The sequence below is a fragment of the Taeniopygia guttata genome, chromosome 26 (genome assembly GCF_048771995.1).
Source record: "Taeniopygia guttata chromosome 26, bTaeGut7.mat, whole genome shotgun sequence".
Classification (NCBI taxonomy): domain Eukaryota; kingdom Metazoa; phylum Chordata; class Aves; order Passeriformes; family Estrildidae; genus Taeniopygia; species Taeniopygia guttata.
In genome coordinates, this window is record NC_133051.1 from 6,155,069 (window position 1) to 6,171,112 (window position 16,044).

The 16,044-nt window shown below is 58.1% G+C and overlaps 2 protein-coding genes across 2 annotated transcripts; both read right to left on the reverse strand.

Annotated features, from left to right (window-relative positions):
- Positions 1–3,743: 3,743 nt before the first annotated feature.
- OLFML3 (olfactomedin like 3) lies at positions 3,744–7,064 on the reverse strand. The gene is made up of 3 exons (XM_030291986.4): positions 6,748–7,064; positions 5,159–5,444; positions 3,744–4,732 (listed from the first exon to the last, which is right to left on the reverse strand). The coding sequence occupies exons 1-3, from the start codon at positions 6,853–6,855 to the stop codon at positions 3,945–3,947; spliced, it is 1,182 nt and encodes a 393-aa protein (XP_030147846.1). The 5' UTR covers positions 6,856–7,064; the 3' UTR covers positions 3,744–3,944.
- A 1,762-nt stretch (positions 7,065–8,826) lies between these two features.
- Positions 8,827–15,972, reverse strand: LOC140680677 (membrane cofactor protein-like). Its single transcript, XM_072918817.1, has 8 exons — positions 15,836–15,972; positions 13,541–13,714; positions 12,259–12,438; positions 11,703–11,885; positions 10,995–11,183; positions 10,406–10,585; positions 9,587–9,786; positions 8,827–9,269 (listed from the first exon to the last, which is right to left on the reverse strand). The coding sequence occupies exons 1-8, from the start codon at positions 15,906–15,908 to the stop codon at positions 9,117–9,119; spliced, it is 1,332 nt and encodes a 443-aa protein (XP_072774918.1). The 5' UTR covers positions 15,909–15,972; the 3' UTR covers positions 8,827–9,116.
- Between the last annotated feature and the right edge of the window lie 72 nt (positions 15,973–16,044).

Here is a 16,044-nt window from a genome sequence, read left to right on the forward strand (position 1 = left end):
CCAGCTTTGCTTGCTCTGCGCTGCTTTTAGGAGATGCGGAGGACTGGCAGGGAGCTGCTGCCTCTCCCTGCCCCTCCGGGCGTGTCCAGGCGCACCCCAAGCCCTGGAGACCTCCCAGCCCTGTTTGCAACCCCTGGGGGGAATTTGCTGCCTCCCAGCTCGTGTGTGATGAGTTACAGCTCACCCAGATGTTCCGTGGGCAGGAGAACCTATTTGGAGTTAAAAGCCGGTGATTAGAGTTGCCAACCAGCCATTAAGAAAGTATTAAATGGAGAATTATCCCCCTCTTCGTGTTTCAATACAATGGGAGCTTCATAATGCACTTGTTTAAGTTGCCTGGTTTTAATTTTAGCTCCCCCGTTTCCAACAGGACTCGCAGAGTCATTTCACTTTATCAATAGCTCCTGTGAGCTGGAAAAGAGTCAGGAAGGGGAATAAAGTCAATATCCTTGAGAATGAGACAAAGGAGAAAAAATTAGCCCAAAGATCTCAGCTTCTCTTTCCCACTGATAACACAACTTCTCAATTTACTTGACCGGATTGCCTTGCAAAGAGAAGTATTTTCAAGAGGAGCAGAGATGAAAGGGATTATTACTTATAGAGGCTCTTCTCTAAAGAGATAAAGTATTTGGCAATTAAGGCACAGGGAGCTGCAGACTCCGTGGAAGGCTGGAGCAGCCCCATTAGCATATGTTCCATCCTTTCCCTCCTTTTGGAAAGGATGATCCCGGTGCCCCTGCCCGGGCTGGGTGTGGGGCCAGCCCCTGCTGCAGCCCTGGGAGGGGACAGGAGCAATCCTGGCCCCAGAGCTGCCCCCACTGGGGGCTGAGCAGAACCACGGGCAGGGGAATGAAGGAATGAAGGTTTTCCACAGCCTTCTGTGGGGAAGAGGCTGCCCATGCCAGCCCCGGGTAACCTGCACAGGACCAGGCAGTCTCTGCCACTGGTGACCCGAGTCAAGGCTGAGTTTGCCTGAAATTCTGTCAGTGCAGCAGGGGAGGGCAGGGGCAGGGCAGGGCAGCTGGAGCAGCCACAGAAATCCACTTCCACACAGCACAGAGGGAGCTGGGACAGACCTGCCAGGGTCCCTGGAACCTGCTGGAATCCCTGCATCCTTCTGGGGTCCCTGGGTCCCATGGAGGTGCTGCTGCTCCCACTGGGGCTCCCGGGTGGGTCTGGGCAGTGCCAGGGCGGCTGCTGGGGACAATCAACACCCCTGAGGGCACCAAGGGCTCTGACAACAACTCCCCCAGCTGTGGCACAACCTTTGCTTTCTCCTAATGGGGCCAATAAATACTTAAACAAGTAAAAAAAGGAATCAGTGACCGCAGCAGGACATGAGGAGTTCTGGCACCGTGGGGCTGGGGGTGTCCATCCCATGGCAAGCAGGAACCTGCAGCCCTGCTGCCCCTCTCTTCCACCAGTCACCCCAGCAGAGGCACACACACGGGTCTCTCCGAGGTCCCTCACACTCCTCCGTGGCACTGGAGGATGGCAGGCACTCAGCTCTGGCAGGATGACAAGGGTGACCCCATCCTGGAGGCAGCCTGGGGGCAATCTCTGCTCTCTGTAAGCAGGGACAGGACCCAGGGGAGGGCTGGAGTTGTGCCAGGGGAGTTTAGTTTGGATCTCAGGGAATGATCTTCTCCCAGAGGGTTCTGGGCCCTGCCCAGGGAATGGGCACAGCCCCGAGGCTGCCAGAGCTCCAGGAGAGTTTGGACAATGCTCCAGGGATGCCCAGTGTGGGATCTGGGGTGTCTGTGCAGGGCAGGGGTTGGACTCCATCCCTGTGGGTCCCTTCCAGCTCAGGATATCCCTGATTCCATGAGCTGGGAGCACTCAGAGCTTGGAGGGCCCTGGTCCCCACCCCAGCTCAGAGCTGGGCCACCCCTGCTGATCAAACACGTGGGGTTTGTCTCTTGTTTGTCAGCAGATGGAGATCAGGCTGTTCTGCTCGATGGGAGTTATTCCAAGGATTAATTAGTTGATGTTTCCTGAAGTACTTTGAAGATGTGGAGTGTGAGATAAGTGCTGTGCTCTGGGAGCCTATGGGGTGCTGCAGTCCTTTTGTTCATTTTCCTCCTCATTCCCAAAGTGTTTGTACAGAACAAATCCCCCAGGAGCTGGTGGGGCTCTGACTGACCTGGTTTAGTGAGTGGCACCTCTGCCCATGTGCTCAGCACAGGGAGGAGGCTGGAGAGATCCCAGAGGAGCTGCTCCAGGGCTGGAGCCAGCCTGGGAGAGCCGGGGGTGCTCACCTGGAGCAGAGAAGGTTCCAGGTGGCACAGGGAAGTGCAGGTCTGATTGTGCAGGACGTGTTCCAGGCTACGAGATGGTTTCTGCTGCACAATCATTACTGCCCCATCAATTTTAATTCAAGAAGGAGAAATCAACGGTGTAATTATTTACTACTGTGAGATTTCTGAAAATTATATTTCTGTTACTGCCGTTATTGATCTTGAAAAGGGCCATAAATTAACTTGACAGTTCACAGAGTCCTTCACACTTGGATAATTTCTCTGCTTGACTTGCACTGTGTGTTGAACTTTCAGCACCAGCCAATTACAGTCATTCAAAGTGTGTATTTGAAGATTTTTCTTACGCAACAAATTTGATTATAATGCCAAAGAACTTGAGGCAAATACCAAGTGCCCTCCGTGTCACAGAACAGTTTGGTTGAGGGGGCACAGGGGGATGCTGGACAAGTTTTAGGGTGGCAGAGGGGTGGCAGGGCCACTCCACAGCCCTGGGAGAGCAGGTGGGCCCCCTCAGGTGCTTGGCAATGGTGTTCCCCACAAGGCTGGCACCTCCCCGGGGTGTTTGGGCAGCTCCTGGCCTCTCATCCCAAAGGCAGCCTGGCACTGGCACCAGCAGGGTGCAACCCTTACCCAGCCAGCCTGGCCCATGGATTCACTGCTTGTCCCCAGAAGTGACCTCTGATGGGAAAAAGGGATGTTCATGGCACTGAAACACCTCCTAATCCATCCTCTGTGCTCTCAGCATGTTGTGATGGGAACAAACCACAGCAATCCGGGGTTTCCAGGGACAGAAACGGGGCAAATCCTGCACCCTGCACGTTGTGGGGTGAGGGAGAATACGAGGGACAGTCTCTGCTGGGGCAGGAAGGACACAGCAGGGGACAACTGGGGTTGTCACCAACCCCTGAGCGGCTCCCAGCACCTGCCCTGTCCTGCCCCATCCCCTCTGGGGCCGCTCTGTGCAGGAGCTCAGTGCCAGAGGAAGAGGGAAGGGAAAGGGATGGGGCAACCCGGGGCTTTACATAAGCTGGAGATTCTGTGGCTGCAGGGGAAGTGGCCTGTGCTTCATTAGGAACAAATTCAGAAAATCAGCAACATCTGGGGCCTGCTGGCTGGAGCACCGCCCCGGCAGGGGAGGGAAATCTCCTGCTGTCCTCCCAGATTAAAGGATTTTGCTGTTTGCTCGCAGTTTTGTACATGTAAAATGAGCTGGCCCTGACCAGCAGCCTGCCCAAAGCCTTGTGTTCCATCTCTGCCCTGAGCCCTTCCAAAACCCTCACCCAAAGCCCCCAACACAAACCCCTGCCCTAAGCCCCAGCCCCCCTGCCCAGGCACCCACCCAAGGTCTGTTCTCGCTGCTCTGAGCCCTGCAGGGATACCCCACCCTTGGGAAGTGTTTTTTGGGGTGTCTCAGGGGCAAGGTGGAGTCCAGGGCTCTGACAGCCCTGCCCAGCACCCCACGCTCCCCCAGGCAGGCGGCTGCACTTCGCTGCATAGTATTTATTCATTAGATCAGAAAAGAAAACCTCATTAAATTAGTCCAGGACTCTTCTGGGTGCTCCCAGGCGGGGACACCCGGTGCTGGGGGATGGCTGGGGTGGGGATCCAGCATTTCCTCATTTCACAGTGATGGGAGAAGGGGCAGAGACGCCGTCCTGCGGGCCGGGCTGGGCTGGGCAGCACCCCTCAGACCTCCAGCTTCTTCTTCATCTCCATGCGGTAAATGATCTGGTAGCCATCATCCCAGGCGTAGATCTGCCTCTCGCGGGGGCTGTACTTGAGGCTGGCGTGGGAGCCGTAGCGCTTGGGGAAATAGACCAGGGAGGCGTCCTCGGGGGCCAGGGTGCCGCTGACGTCGAAGACGCACTGGACGCGGGCGCGGCTGGGCAGGCGCGTGTTGTACACCACGTGCAGCGCCCCGCACACCACGAAGGCGCCCTCGGCGTTCTCCCGCGGGCACGGCGTGTCCCACATCTGCTCGATGTCCAGCGAGGCGGGGTCCAGCTTGGCCAGGCACATGTTCTTCTCGTCCTCCTTGGTGGCGTAGATGGCCCAGAGCCCCTCCTCGTCCGCCGACACCTCGATGTAGGTGGAGGGGGAGAGGCCGAAGACGGGGATCTGCTCCTCGGCCGGGAACACCGAGCTGTCCACCACCGTCTTGTTGGCCAGGTTGAACTTGATCACCTGGAAGGACAGGCCCTGCTGGCGGATGTAGAAGAGGTGCCCGTCGTAGACGAGGTGCCCGGTGCCCACCCAGGGGTAGGGCAGCTTGATGCGGGCGGCCTTGCGGGTGGCGGAGAAGAGGGTGAACTCCCGCATGCGGGGGAAGACGTAAACCGTGTCGTTGGCGGTGCCGTCGAACACGTAGATCTTCTCCGAGCTCCCCGCAGCATCCTTGGTCCAGAGCCCCGAGGCGCTGCCGAAACGCTTCAGGATCTTCATGGCCCTGACACTGGCGATGGTGTCACTGCAATCTGTGAGAGAGGGGCGGCTGAGAACCTGGGAACAGCCCGGCCCTGCAGCACGGCTGCTGCTGCCCCATGCTGGGTTCTCACCCTGTCCCACCCTGGTCCTCTGGCAGCTGCCTTGGAAATTCACTGAAGGGGTTTAAGTGCATCCCTGGTGGCATTGAGAAGTCCCCTAGTGTACCCATGCCACGGGCAGGGGAGACACCCTCGCCCCAGCCCTGCCCCAGAGGCTTTGGGGACGCACAGGGCTCCAGCCTGGGGCTTGGCTGCAGCTCCCAAGCCAGGGGGATGCAGGAGCTTGTGCCAGAGACATCTGAGATGCCCTGCTGGGACACAATGCCCCAGCTCATGGCTGGGGAACACCTGGACTGAGTTGGGCTACAAAGGGTTGGGGTAACCCTCAGACCCCAGGGAGCCACGGCAGCGCCTCACCTGTGAGCTTGGTGTACTTCTCGTTCTTCCTCTGCTTGGCTGTGGCCACCTGCTTGTCCATCAGCGTCTCATCCACCTCCACGCAGGGTGGGGCAGGGTTCTGTGTCTCCAGGTAGTCCACCTCCCGCTCCAGCCGCTCCACGCGCACGGCCGCGCTCTCGGCCTCCGCCCGCATCGCCTCCCGCTCCTTCTCGGCCGCCTCCAGCATCCCCAGCACCTGGTTCTTGAAGTCCCGCAGCTCCGTGGAGTAGCGGCTGCTCTGGTCGTGCCACTGTGAGATCCTCTCCTGGGGTGGCCAAGTGGACACTGAGGTCTCCAAACCTCCCAGCCCACCAGTGGCAGCTGTCCCCGCCTGCCCGGGCTGGGGGAGCCCCCAGAGCCACACGTGGCTCGTGGCTCCGGGTCCTGTCCCACCCTGTTCCCGTTCCTGTGGTGCTCCCAAACTCACGATGCTCCCGTGCTGCTTCCGCAACGTTCCCAGACCTGTGACACCCATTCCTGCAATGCTCCCATGATGTTCCCAGACCCACAATGCCCCCATTCCCGGGCTGTCCCCAGAGCTGCAAGGCCCTGCTTTCCTGTGACACCCCCAGGATACCCCCATGATGTTCCTGAACTCACAGTGCACCCCAGTCTCCCACGCTGCTCCCAGATCCTTGATGTCCTCATTGCTGTGATGACCCTGTGAAGTTCCCAGACCCGCAGTGCCCCTGCTTTCCCATGATATTCCCATTCCTGTGATGTCCCCGTGCTTCTCCCAGACCCGCAATGTCCCTGCTTTCCCATGATGTTCCCAGACCCGTGATGTTCCCATTCCTGTGACGTCCCTGTGGTTCTGATGTTCCCATTCCTGTGATGTCCCCATAGTTCTCAAACTTGCAATGCCCCTTTTCCTGTGATGTTCCTATTCCTGTGATGTTCCCATTCCTGTGATGTTCCCATTCCTGTGATGCCCCCATGGTTCTCCCAGACCCGTAATGCCCCTGCTCCCACGATCTGCCTGTCCCCCGGTGCTCCCACACCCATCTTGCTCTGGTGTATCCTCCTGCTGGGCTGTGCAGGACCCGGCAGGGGCTGCCAGGGCACCCCACACCCTGTTCTGTCCCCATCCCTGCTCCTCCTCACAGGGCACCCCACACCCTGCTCCATCCCCATCCCAGCTCCTCCTCACAGGGCACCCTGCACCCTTGTCCATCCCCATCCCAGCTCCTCCTCACAGGACACCCCACACCCTGCTCCATCCCCATCCCAGCTCCTCCTCACAGGGCACCCCACACCCTGCTCCATCCCCATCCCTGTTCCTCCTCACAGGGCACCCCACACCCTGCTCCATCCCCATCCCTGTTCCTCCTCACAGGACACCCCACACCCTGCTCCGTCCCCATCCCAGCTCCTCCTCACAGGGCACCCCGCACCCTTGTCCATCCCCATCCCAGCTCCTCCTCACAGGACACCCCACACCCTGCTCCGTCCCCATCCCAGCTCCTCTGACCCAGCCCCGCTCCCAGCCCCATGGGGAAGGTTTGGGAGCCCCGTGACGGGGCGATCCGGGGTGCGGGGCGGCTGTGGGGTCCCTCTCGGGGCTGTACCTCCAGGAGGGTGATTCGGCGCTCCACGTACTCCATGAACTGCTGCTGCTGGGCGCGCAGGGCCGGGGCGAGCAGCGGCAGCAGCAGCAGGCAGCGCCAGGGCCCCATGGCCGGCAGCAGAGCAGCCTCCAGCTCAGTGCTCAGGAATGCTCCGGCCTCCCCAGCCTTATTGCATCCAGATGTGCAGCGAGGGGAGGCTGCTCCTTCCCCGCAGACCGGCCCCGGGCGCTTTAACCCCTTCGTGCCCCACCCGAGCCGCGGGGATGGGGCGGGAGATGGGGACGGGCTGCTGGCAGGAGTTTGGGGTGCAGGGAGCGCCGCAGGAGCCCCGAGCGAGAGGACACGTCCTCAGGAGCCGTAGTGTGGGGACAGCGATGGGACAGCGAGGGGACAGCCCTGGCTCCCTGTCCGCAGAGGTGCCCAAAGCCAGCGGCCAACCTGAGCCTCGGCCATGTCCAGGTCTGGGGACAGGGATGTCCCTGGGGACAGGGACAGTGCCAGCCCAGCGGGTTTGTCCCCTGGGCAGGGACAGTGCCAGCCCAGCAGGTTTGTGCCCTGGGCAGGGACAGTGCCAGCCCAGCGGGTTTGTGCCCTAGGGACAGGGACAGTGCCAGCCCAGCGGGTTTATCCCCTGGGCAGGGACAGGGACAGGGACAGGGACAGGGACAGGGACAGGGACAGGGACAGGGACAGGGACAGGGACAGGGACAGCACAGCGGGTTTGTCCCCTGGGCAGGGACAGGGACAGGGACAGGGACAGGGACAGGGACAGGGACAGTGCCAGCCGAGCCGGTTTGTCCCCTGGGCAGGGACAGTGCCAGCACAGCGGGTTGGGTTTGTCCCCTGGGCAGGGACAGTGCCAGCCCAGCCGGTTTGTCCCCTGGGCAGGGACAGGGACAGTGCCAGCCCAGTGGGTTTGTCCCCTGGGCAGGGACAGGGACAGTGCCAGCACAGGGCAGCCAGCAGGAGGGACGGGGATGCTACCCCGGGCTGTGTTTCAGCTATAAAGGAGGATATTTACGGCCGCACGGATCAGGCAGCCGGGACCAGATGTCGCCGGGCAGGCACTCCACGGTGTCCGGCAGCCCCGGGATCCTGCGGGCACCCTCGGCACAGGTGAGCACCGCCCTGGATCCCACCGGGAAGCTGCTGGAGCTGCTGGAGGGCCTGGAGTGGGTCATGGCAGGAGGGGCCCGCAGTCACCTGTGGCAGGAGAACACCTCCTCAGGTGAGGAGCCCCTTCCCTGCCCCAGGAGCGGGGCTGGGATGGCTCAGCCAGGGCTGGGTCTGTAACAGCACTGACCACAGGCTCGGGGGTGGCATCACCCAGCCCAGCCCCCGAGCTGGGATCCAGGCAGGTGTCCCTGGTCCTGCCCACGGCCCCGTACCCACCGTGAGGCACAGGAATGCTGAGGAGCCGCAGCACGGCCAGGAGCAGCACGGGGGGCAGCGTTCCCCCCCATCCTGGTGCTCCAGCCTTCATTGCAGCAAGAGCTGTGCCCCTCCAGGGCTGGGAGGGGATGCACTGCAGGCTCCTCCAAGCCTCTGGAGCTGTGGAAACCTTCCCAGGACACCCACGGAGCTGAAATCTCTGTCAGGAACACGGAGAGCAGCCAGGGTGGGGACAACTGTCACTCACAGGCTCGGGGAGAGCCTCCTGGTCCTCCTGCCCCAAGCTCCTTATTTGTGTTGTTTTGTTCCTATTTTGTGCTGAGGCTGGCAGTGAGGACTGATCAACAATTATTCTTAGCATTTGCCCACCAAAAATTGGGATGTGGAAGATGACACCAGTTCAGATACATGGCATGGCCAGGAACCTGTTTGAACGCAGGGATGAGGTGAGGCAGCCTTTACAATACACTTCTTGTGAGCTGCCTTACCCAGACAAACAGAAATCAGGAGCTGGATGAACAGAAATCAGGTTTAACACTTTTTGCCACCACTGTTCAGCAGGGTGCAAATGTACCCAGGCCTCAGCTGGACTGTGGCAGCAGAATCAACTTCAGAGCCAACTCTGGACTCATCTCAGCTTTTCTGGACTTCACTTCCTTTTTCCTCAGCTTACCACAGTTAAGACAGTGATTTTAAAAAGCTAAATTTAATCTCTTTTTAGTCTTCCTAATATGAAACATGAAACAACTTATTAGTAAAAGAGCAAATCAAGCTTGTAGGTTAGAGCAAAACCCACTCCCTGCTCTGGCATCCAGCAAAAAAGCAGCCTCCCATGCACTGGTGATTATTTTTCTGGCTCTAGGCATGCAAAATAAAAAGCCATAAAATCACAAAGAACCTTCTCAGAGATGCTGTGACTGCACAAACTGTGAGTTCACCAAAGGAAAGGTGAACTTTTACAGGGATCCAATTTCATTTTAGTTTTCTAGCTCCATCTCTAGTTTGTTAATCTCCAGGAGCAGTTTCTGTATTTCCAGCAGAATTTTCACTTCTTCTACAGGCACACCACATTCAAAGGTCGATTTAATGTAATGAACCTCTTGACACACATCACCATCACCTTCTTTCATCTGTTAAACAGGAAAACAAACCCCAGAAAAGCCTGTAAGGATGGACTGCAGCACAGGCAGAGCCACCCACTGCTCAGCTGCGAGGGGGCTCTGTCCCAGCAGGGGCTGCATCCTCCTCAGAACCAGAAATGAAAAGCTTTGGAGACATTTAAGCAGTTTTCATGTTAGAAATCAGCCAGCACCCACCCAGGGACCCAGCCAGGCTCAGCAACCTGAGGCTCTGAGCACCTGGGAAGGTTGAACCATGGCAGGGTGGAACTGGATGGTTTTTAGGGCTCCCCACAACCCAAACCATTCTAAAATGTTGTGGTACTCACACACTTGGGCAGTGTTGTCCAGCTGCCATCAGGCAAGCAGGTGGCTGTCCAAGCATTTTCCATTTCCATCACTTCCTTGTTTGGAAGCTGGTAGCCAGGAAGGCACTCCAGGGTGACAGTCTCGTTGGCCTGGTACCACCCTCTGCCACCCAAAGGGCTTTTCAGCCTTCCAAAGGGCACTCGTGGCTGTGGACACAGGACTGAAAGGAAAGCCCAGGGCTCAGCCAGAGGTCAGAAAGGAGTTTGGGAAGCCTGAGCCAGTGCAGAGGAACTTAAAATTGTGGAGCTGTGAAATCAAAAATACTTCTCTTCAAGAAGAGGGTGAGGGTCAGAGCAGCCCCTGCGAGGTGCTGTGAGTTCCTTATGGATTTGCTGTTTCTGGCAGTGTCTGCCCACAGTGGGGGTGGACATTTGGCAATAAGGGAAGGGAAAGTCAGTGAACTCCTGACCTGTCTTAGACCTCCTTTACACACAGCTGTCAATAAAAAATCAACTATTACCTGGAAAACACCAGCTTTGGGAAGGTTGTTTCTTCTGCAAAGAGGGGAAGGACTCAGGAACCCCAGGGACAGACAGAGCCAAGCAACGCTGCACCCCAAGCCCTCTGCTCTGCCCCAGGGGCCATGAGCTGAGCAGGGAGATTTTGGAACCACTCCTCATCACATTTGCAGTAGAAGGGCAGAGTTTATTCACCCCCTACCACAGCTTGTTAGTGAATCCCTACATCCTCCTGCCGTAGGGGTTTGGGACACTGAACTGAAAGGAAAATGCACATTAAAAATCAAGGAACAGGAGGTGCAGGAGAAAATGCTCACTCACCTGGCTGGCAGGTGGGCAGGGGCGGGTGCCAGGCGCCATCAGCCAGGCACTGGCTCTGGGCAGCGCCATGCAGCCTGAAGCCTTGGTCACAGGAGAAGTGCAGGAGCAGCCCGTAGGGAAAGGTGAAGGTCTGTGGGGTCATCCTTCCCCTCTCCACCACGGGCCTGGGGCACCGAACCACTGCGGGACAGAGCAGAGCTGGCACTGGGGTCTGGGGGCAGCAGAACCCGGGCAGGGCTGCTCCTCCCCACCCCCTGACGGCCCCAGCCAGGAACCAGGGTGCTCCCATGGTCGAATCACCATCTCTGGATGTGTTTAAAAAAAGACTGGACATGGCACTTGGTGCTATAGTCTAGTTGAGGCATTAGGGCATAGGTTGGACTTGATGATCTTAGAGGTCTCTTCCAACCTCATTATTCTGGGATTCTGTCACTCCCAGATGGATCATCCCCCCTCCTGTGGAGGAAGCAGCATCTGCAGGCAGCCCTGCTGGCTTTAACCCCTCTGTTCTGAGCGCTGACACTGCCCCCAGGCCCGGCTCAGCCTGACCCCATGCCCTGAGCCCACTGTCTGACCCCAAAGCACTCACCCCTGCACTCCGGGGCAGGCCCACTCCAGGTCAGGTTCTCCCCATCCTCGGAGGTGCAGTGCAGGGACTCGTCCCCGATGAGGGACAGCCCCTCTGCACAGCTGTACTTCACTTCAGAGCCATAGGGGAACTTTGTAAGCCCCATGCCAGAGTGCTGCCCGTTGGTGATTTTGGGAGGGGGGCCACAGACTGTGTGAGAGTAAAGGGAACAGTCAGGTTTTCCTCATTCCATTAGGGAGGCAGAAGGCAGGGAGGTAACAGGAGAGGCTGATTCTCTGTGTTCATGCTAATGTTGCTATCCTCACACTCCTCCCTGCCTCTGGCCAGCATTGGCCGTGGCTGTACCAGTGCTCCCAGTCTGACCCAGCTGATGAACCCACCCTCAGCACAGCCCCAGCACTGCAGCATCTGCCCCCTCCCCTTCAGCCCCTTCCCCTTCCTTACCCCCTCCCCTTTTCCATGAGGAATGATCCTGCTCCTGGGCAAGGCCAGGGAATGGTGAATATCATAAACCCCCTGAAGAATCCTTTCAGAAGTGGCTGGAAGTCCCAGTAACCAACACATTTCACCAATCCCAGTTTTGGCTGAAGATGGAAATCCCTTCAGTGCTGTGGCTTGAGCACTTTCTCCTCACACCTCACACGGTTTTTCCCTGCTGTCCTCCCCACGGACGGAATTCCCAGCCCTGCTGCTGCTGTCCCCACTCACCCCTGTCACAGTAGGGCACGGGGGGTCTCCACATCCCGTCAGAGGAGCACTGGACCCTGTCGCTGCCCCGGAGCATGTAGCCGTGGTCACACTGGAACTCCACCTGCGTCCCAGAGGTGTACTCGGCTCTCCTGGGGCTGGCCTCTGTCCCGTGGGGGATGACCGGGCTGGAGCACTGCACCCCTGGGGGACAGCAGCAGCAGAGAGGAGAGGTTTGCACAGGGGGATCCCCAGCAGCGCTGCTGTCCCACCCAGCCGAGCTGCCAGGCAGCGCTGCCAGACACCTCCGAGCAGAGCTGGCAGGCTCAGGGATGCCAAGGGCAGGATAACAACCGCTCCTCTCGGCGGGCACAAGGATGCCAGAGCCCTGTGCCCAGCTGGACATCGCGCTGGGGGGATGGCTCCTCACCGGCTGCATCCCTGAATCCTTGCTGGAATAACCAGGGGGAGCTGCAGCTTTTCCTATCCAGGCACGCCGCCTTTTGAGCGGCGGAATTATTGCCGGGGAGAGCCGGAGCTGCTGCGAAAGCCCCGCTGGGGCCAGGGATGCACTCACTCTGGCACAGCCTCGGCACCGGGGACCACGAGAAGTTCTGAAGGCAGGTGATGGTTGGGGACACTCCGGGGATCAGGGAGAAGCCGGTTCTGCAGGAGTAGGACAGCGTGCTCCCAACCAGGAACTCCCGCCGGTGCTGGAAGTCGGCGAACTCCACAGAGGGAGGGTGGCGACACTGCCCTGGGGACAGCAGGGACAGCACAGAGCATCAGCACTGCCCTGGGGACAGGACAGAGCCTCAGCACTGCCCTGGGGACAGCGGGGACAGGACAGAGCATCAGCACTGCCCTGGGGACAGCAGGGACAGCACAGAGCATCAGCACTGCCCTGGGGACAGGACAGAGCCTCAGCACTGCCCTGGGGACAGCAGGGACAGCACAGAGCCTCAGCACTGCCCTGGGGACAGCGGGGACAGGACAGAGCATCAGCACTGCCCCGGGGACAGCACAGAGCATCAGCACTGCCCTGGGGACAGTGGGGACAGCACAGAGCATCAGCACTGCCCTGGGGACAGGACAGAGCCTCAGCACTGCCCTGGGGACAGCAGGGACAGCACAGAGCCTCAGCACTGCCCTGGGGACAGCGGGGACAGGACAGAGCATCAGCACTGCCCTGGGGACAGCACAGAGCATCAGCACTGCCCTGGGGACAGCACAGAGCATCAGCACTGCCCTGGGGACAGCAGGGGACACAGATCAGTGACAGCACAGAGCAGGGACAGCACAGAGCAGGGGACAACCTCAGCACTGCCCTGCGGACAGCAAGGGACACAGAGCTGGGGACAGCAAAGAGCAGGGGACAGCACGGAGCCTCAGCACTGCCCTGGGGACAGCAGGGACAGGACAGAGCCTCAGCACTGCCCTGGGGACAGCAGGGACAGCACGGAGCCTCAGCATTGCCCTGGGGACAGCAGGGGACACAGACCAGTGACAGCACAGAGCCTCAGCACTGGGAGCTTTGCCTTGGTGGAAAATCCCAAAAAGAAACGAGGGACAGCAGCACCCCTGAGCTTGGCTGGGGGATGAAGAGAAAGGGGAAAACAGTGGGGAAAATTCACCAGAGACTGTGAACTGAGTGAGAATCTTCATTCTTGTGCACTTTTGTACCTCGTGGGTGTCCCCTGCAGGAAGGGACAGCCCTGCCACCCTCCCCTGGCGATCCCAGAGGGAATGCAGCCGCGCTCCTGGTGATGCCCGCCCTCCAGCTGCCCTCCAAGTGCTTTTGGGGAAATGGGAGCAGACGATTGCAGCTGGCAGAGGCCAGGAGGGGGATGTGGGCTCACCTGGGACGCAGGAGGGCACCCGTGGGTACCACCTGCCGCTGGACGTGCAGCGCACCGTGCTGGCGGTGGGCACGAAGCCGGGGTCGCACTGCAGCGTGGCGGTGCTGCCCTGGGTGAAGTTCTCTGCAGAGCTCAGCTGCCCGTTTGCAATGGAAGGGATGGGACACTGAGCCTCTGTGGATCACCAAAAAAAACCAAAAAAGGGGATTTTCAGGGGTGTTCTTGCATAATGCCACCACTTTAACCAAGGGTCACGGCAGCTCTGTCTGGGGGGGAGAGGAGACGTCACTGCTGAGGCAGGAACAGAAGTGAAGGCAACACAAACTCTAAAACTCTCTTCAGCAGCCAAATAACAAGTTGATTAGAAACTCATTCCTTTTTATACATTGCTCTGATAAAGGTGGACCTGATTGGTCATTTAATCAATGCACCATCACCAGTGGCTAATTAAGAAGACACTAAAGCCAGGGACCTCAGAAATCGGGAAAGCCGGACAGGACAGAACGCACATCCAACCAATATGGTTCATGCAATGTTCTCCCATTTATTACTGAGAAGATGGCAGTTTATATACACTCCCATATAGTTTACAGTTTACAAAGGCACTCTGATTGGCACACTAACATTGTTTACCTTTGCCTTAAGGGTTCAGGCCTTTCACACTGCAGCTCTCCTCTTAATTCACACTCGGATAGCTCATTACTTTGTAATTACCTTAACATAATTTCTAACTGCGCCACAACTGAATTCTCACTGCATCAAAGGCTCCTAGGCCCCACCAAGGCCGCTTATCAGTCTGAGGGGCAGCTCAATTCTCACTCCAGACATAAATCATGCCCTCTCTCTCTCAGAAATTCTGTAACAAGGCACCCTCTGGTAAACATCTTTTGAGAAAACTGTTCAAAACTCCAGCTGCAAGATTGTTTTAATTCTTCCTCTCAGCCTTCTCAAAACTCCACAGAACAATTCCTGGGAAAGTTTGTCAGAGACAAAGCTGTGTAATGGCTGTGGCGACTGAGGCAGAGGTTTGGGGGTTGATAAACATCCTGAGCAGCCATCAGTAGGACCCCAAACGTGTAGGGTTCCCTTCCTGCACAATCAAACACCTTCCCTTGGAGCCCTTGCAGGGAACAGGTGATTCAGCTCAGGTGGGTGACTCCAGGTGCAGCAGCCCCCTCCAGCCTGACAAAAAAAAGAGCCTCTACAACAACTGTATGACCTCTGTCACATCAGTGATGTCCCAACAATAACTCCTCTTTCCGTGTCTCCCATGGGAAATATCTGGGGGCTTATCACAAATAACAGAGAAAACAAAACTCCAGCAGCTCTAACTGGGGTTTCTTCATGCCTGGCAGTGCTGCCAGGTCACCAAGACATAATTAGAAACATGTCAGAATATCCTGATCCACATCCAGGTGCTGCAGCATCCCACACCTGCACTGTGCCAGGGCAGTGCCACCCATGCTGCCTTTGGTGCCATTCCCATGGAAAGTATCTTGGAATATACCTTGTTTGTGCCTCCTCCACATTAATTAATGACACCTCATTAGCAATGTTTGGCTTTGGGAAATGGGCTGAGAAGCGTCAGGAAGTAAAAGCAATAAATATTAAGAATAAAAGCAGTGTGCACAGGCAGTGCTGGTGCAGGGCTGTGCACCCTGGAGAAGTTTCTGGAAAGGTTTGGGTTTAACCCGAACAGAAACTGCTGCTTATTCCCCTTCCCAGAGACATTCAGTGCTCAGCAGATTTGCACTTCTCCAGTTCTGGGGTCAGCCTGGGGGATGCCTGGCCATGCCCCAGCTGCCTTGGGCAGCTCTGGAGGCATCACAGGATCAGCCAGAGAATCGGAGAAGGGACATTATGGACGGGACATTAAAGTTGGAATGGAAGGGACATAAAAGTTGGAATGGAAGGGGTGTAAAAGTTGGAATGGAAGGGTCATTAAACCCCATCCTGGGCGGGGACACCTTCCACCATCCCAGGCTACTCCAAGCCCCATCCAGCCTGGCCTTGGGCACTCCCAGGGATCCAGGGGCAGCCCCAGCTGCTCTGGGCACCCTGTGCCAGGGCCTGCCCACCCTCACAGGGAACAATTCCTTCCTAACACAGAATCGTACCCTGCCTTTATTCACCCTAAACCCATTCCCCTTTCCCTGTCAGGCCATTCCTGGTGAAAAGCCCCTCTCCAGCCTTCCTGGAGCCCCTTCAGGCACATCAGCTCTTCCCAAAGGCCCCAAGAAAGGAAAGCAGAGCCCCAGAAGCCGAGAGCCCGAGCAGGGAGGGGAGGACACTCACCCTGAGTCCCCGTGGGCTGCAGGGCCAGAACCATCAGCGCCAGGAGCTGGCCTGGCCCGAGGAGCCCGGGCATGGTGTGGGATAAAAGCTGCCCTGGGAAGGAGAGATCCGAGATCCTCTGCCCTGAGAGCCCAGCAGGGAAGGGGAAGCAGCAGTGGGAAGTTGGGGACAGGCCAGACACGCCACTGACACCACCCCCAGCTCTGGGA

Coding starts and splice junctions, on each gene's coding strand:
- LOC140680677 (XM_072918817.1), bottom strand. CDS start 15,908: ATGCCCGGGCTCCTCGGGCCAGGCCAGCTCCTGGCGCTGATGGTTCTG. Junction 13,715..15,835: donor GCAGCCCACGGGGACTCAGG/GTGAGTGTCCTC, acceptor GGTGATCCACAG/AGGCTCAGTGTCCCATCCCT. Junction 9,270..9,586: donor GGACAACACTGCCCAAGTGT/GTGAGTACCACA, acceptor CCTGTTTAACAG/ATGAAAGAAGGTGATGGTGA.
- OLFML3 (XM_030291986.4), bottom strand. CDS start 6,855: ATGGGGCCCTGGCGCTGCCTGCTGCTGCTGCCGCTGCTCGCCCCGGCC. Junction 5,445..6,747: donor GCCGAATCACCCTCCTGGAG/GTACAGCCCCGA, acceptor TGGCCACCCCAG/GAGAGGATCTCACAGTGGCA. Junction 4,733..5,158: donor GAAGTACACCAAGCTCACAG/GTGAGGCGCTGC, acceptor CCTCTCTCACAG/ATTGCAGTGACACCATCGCC.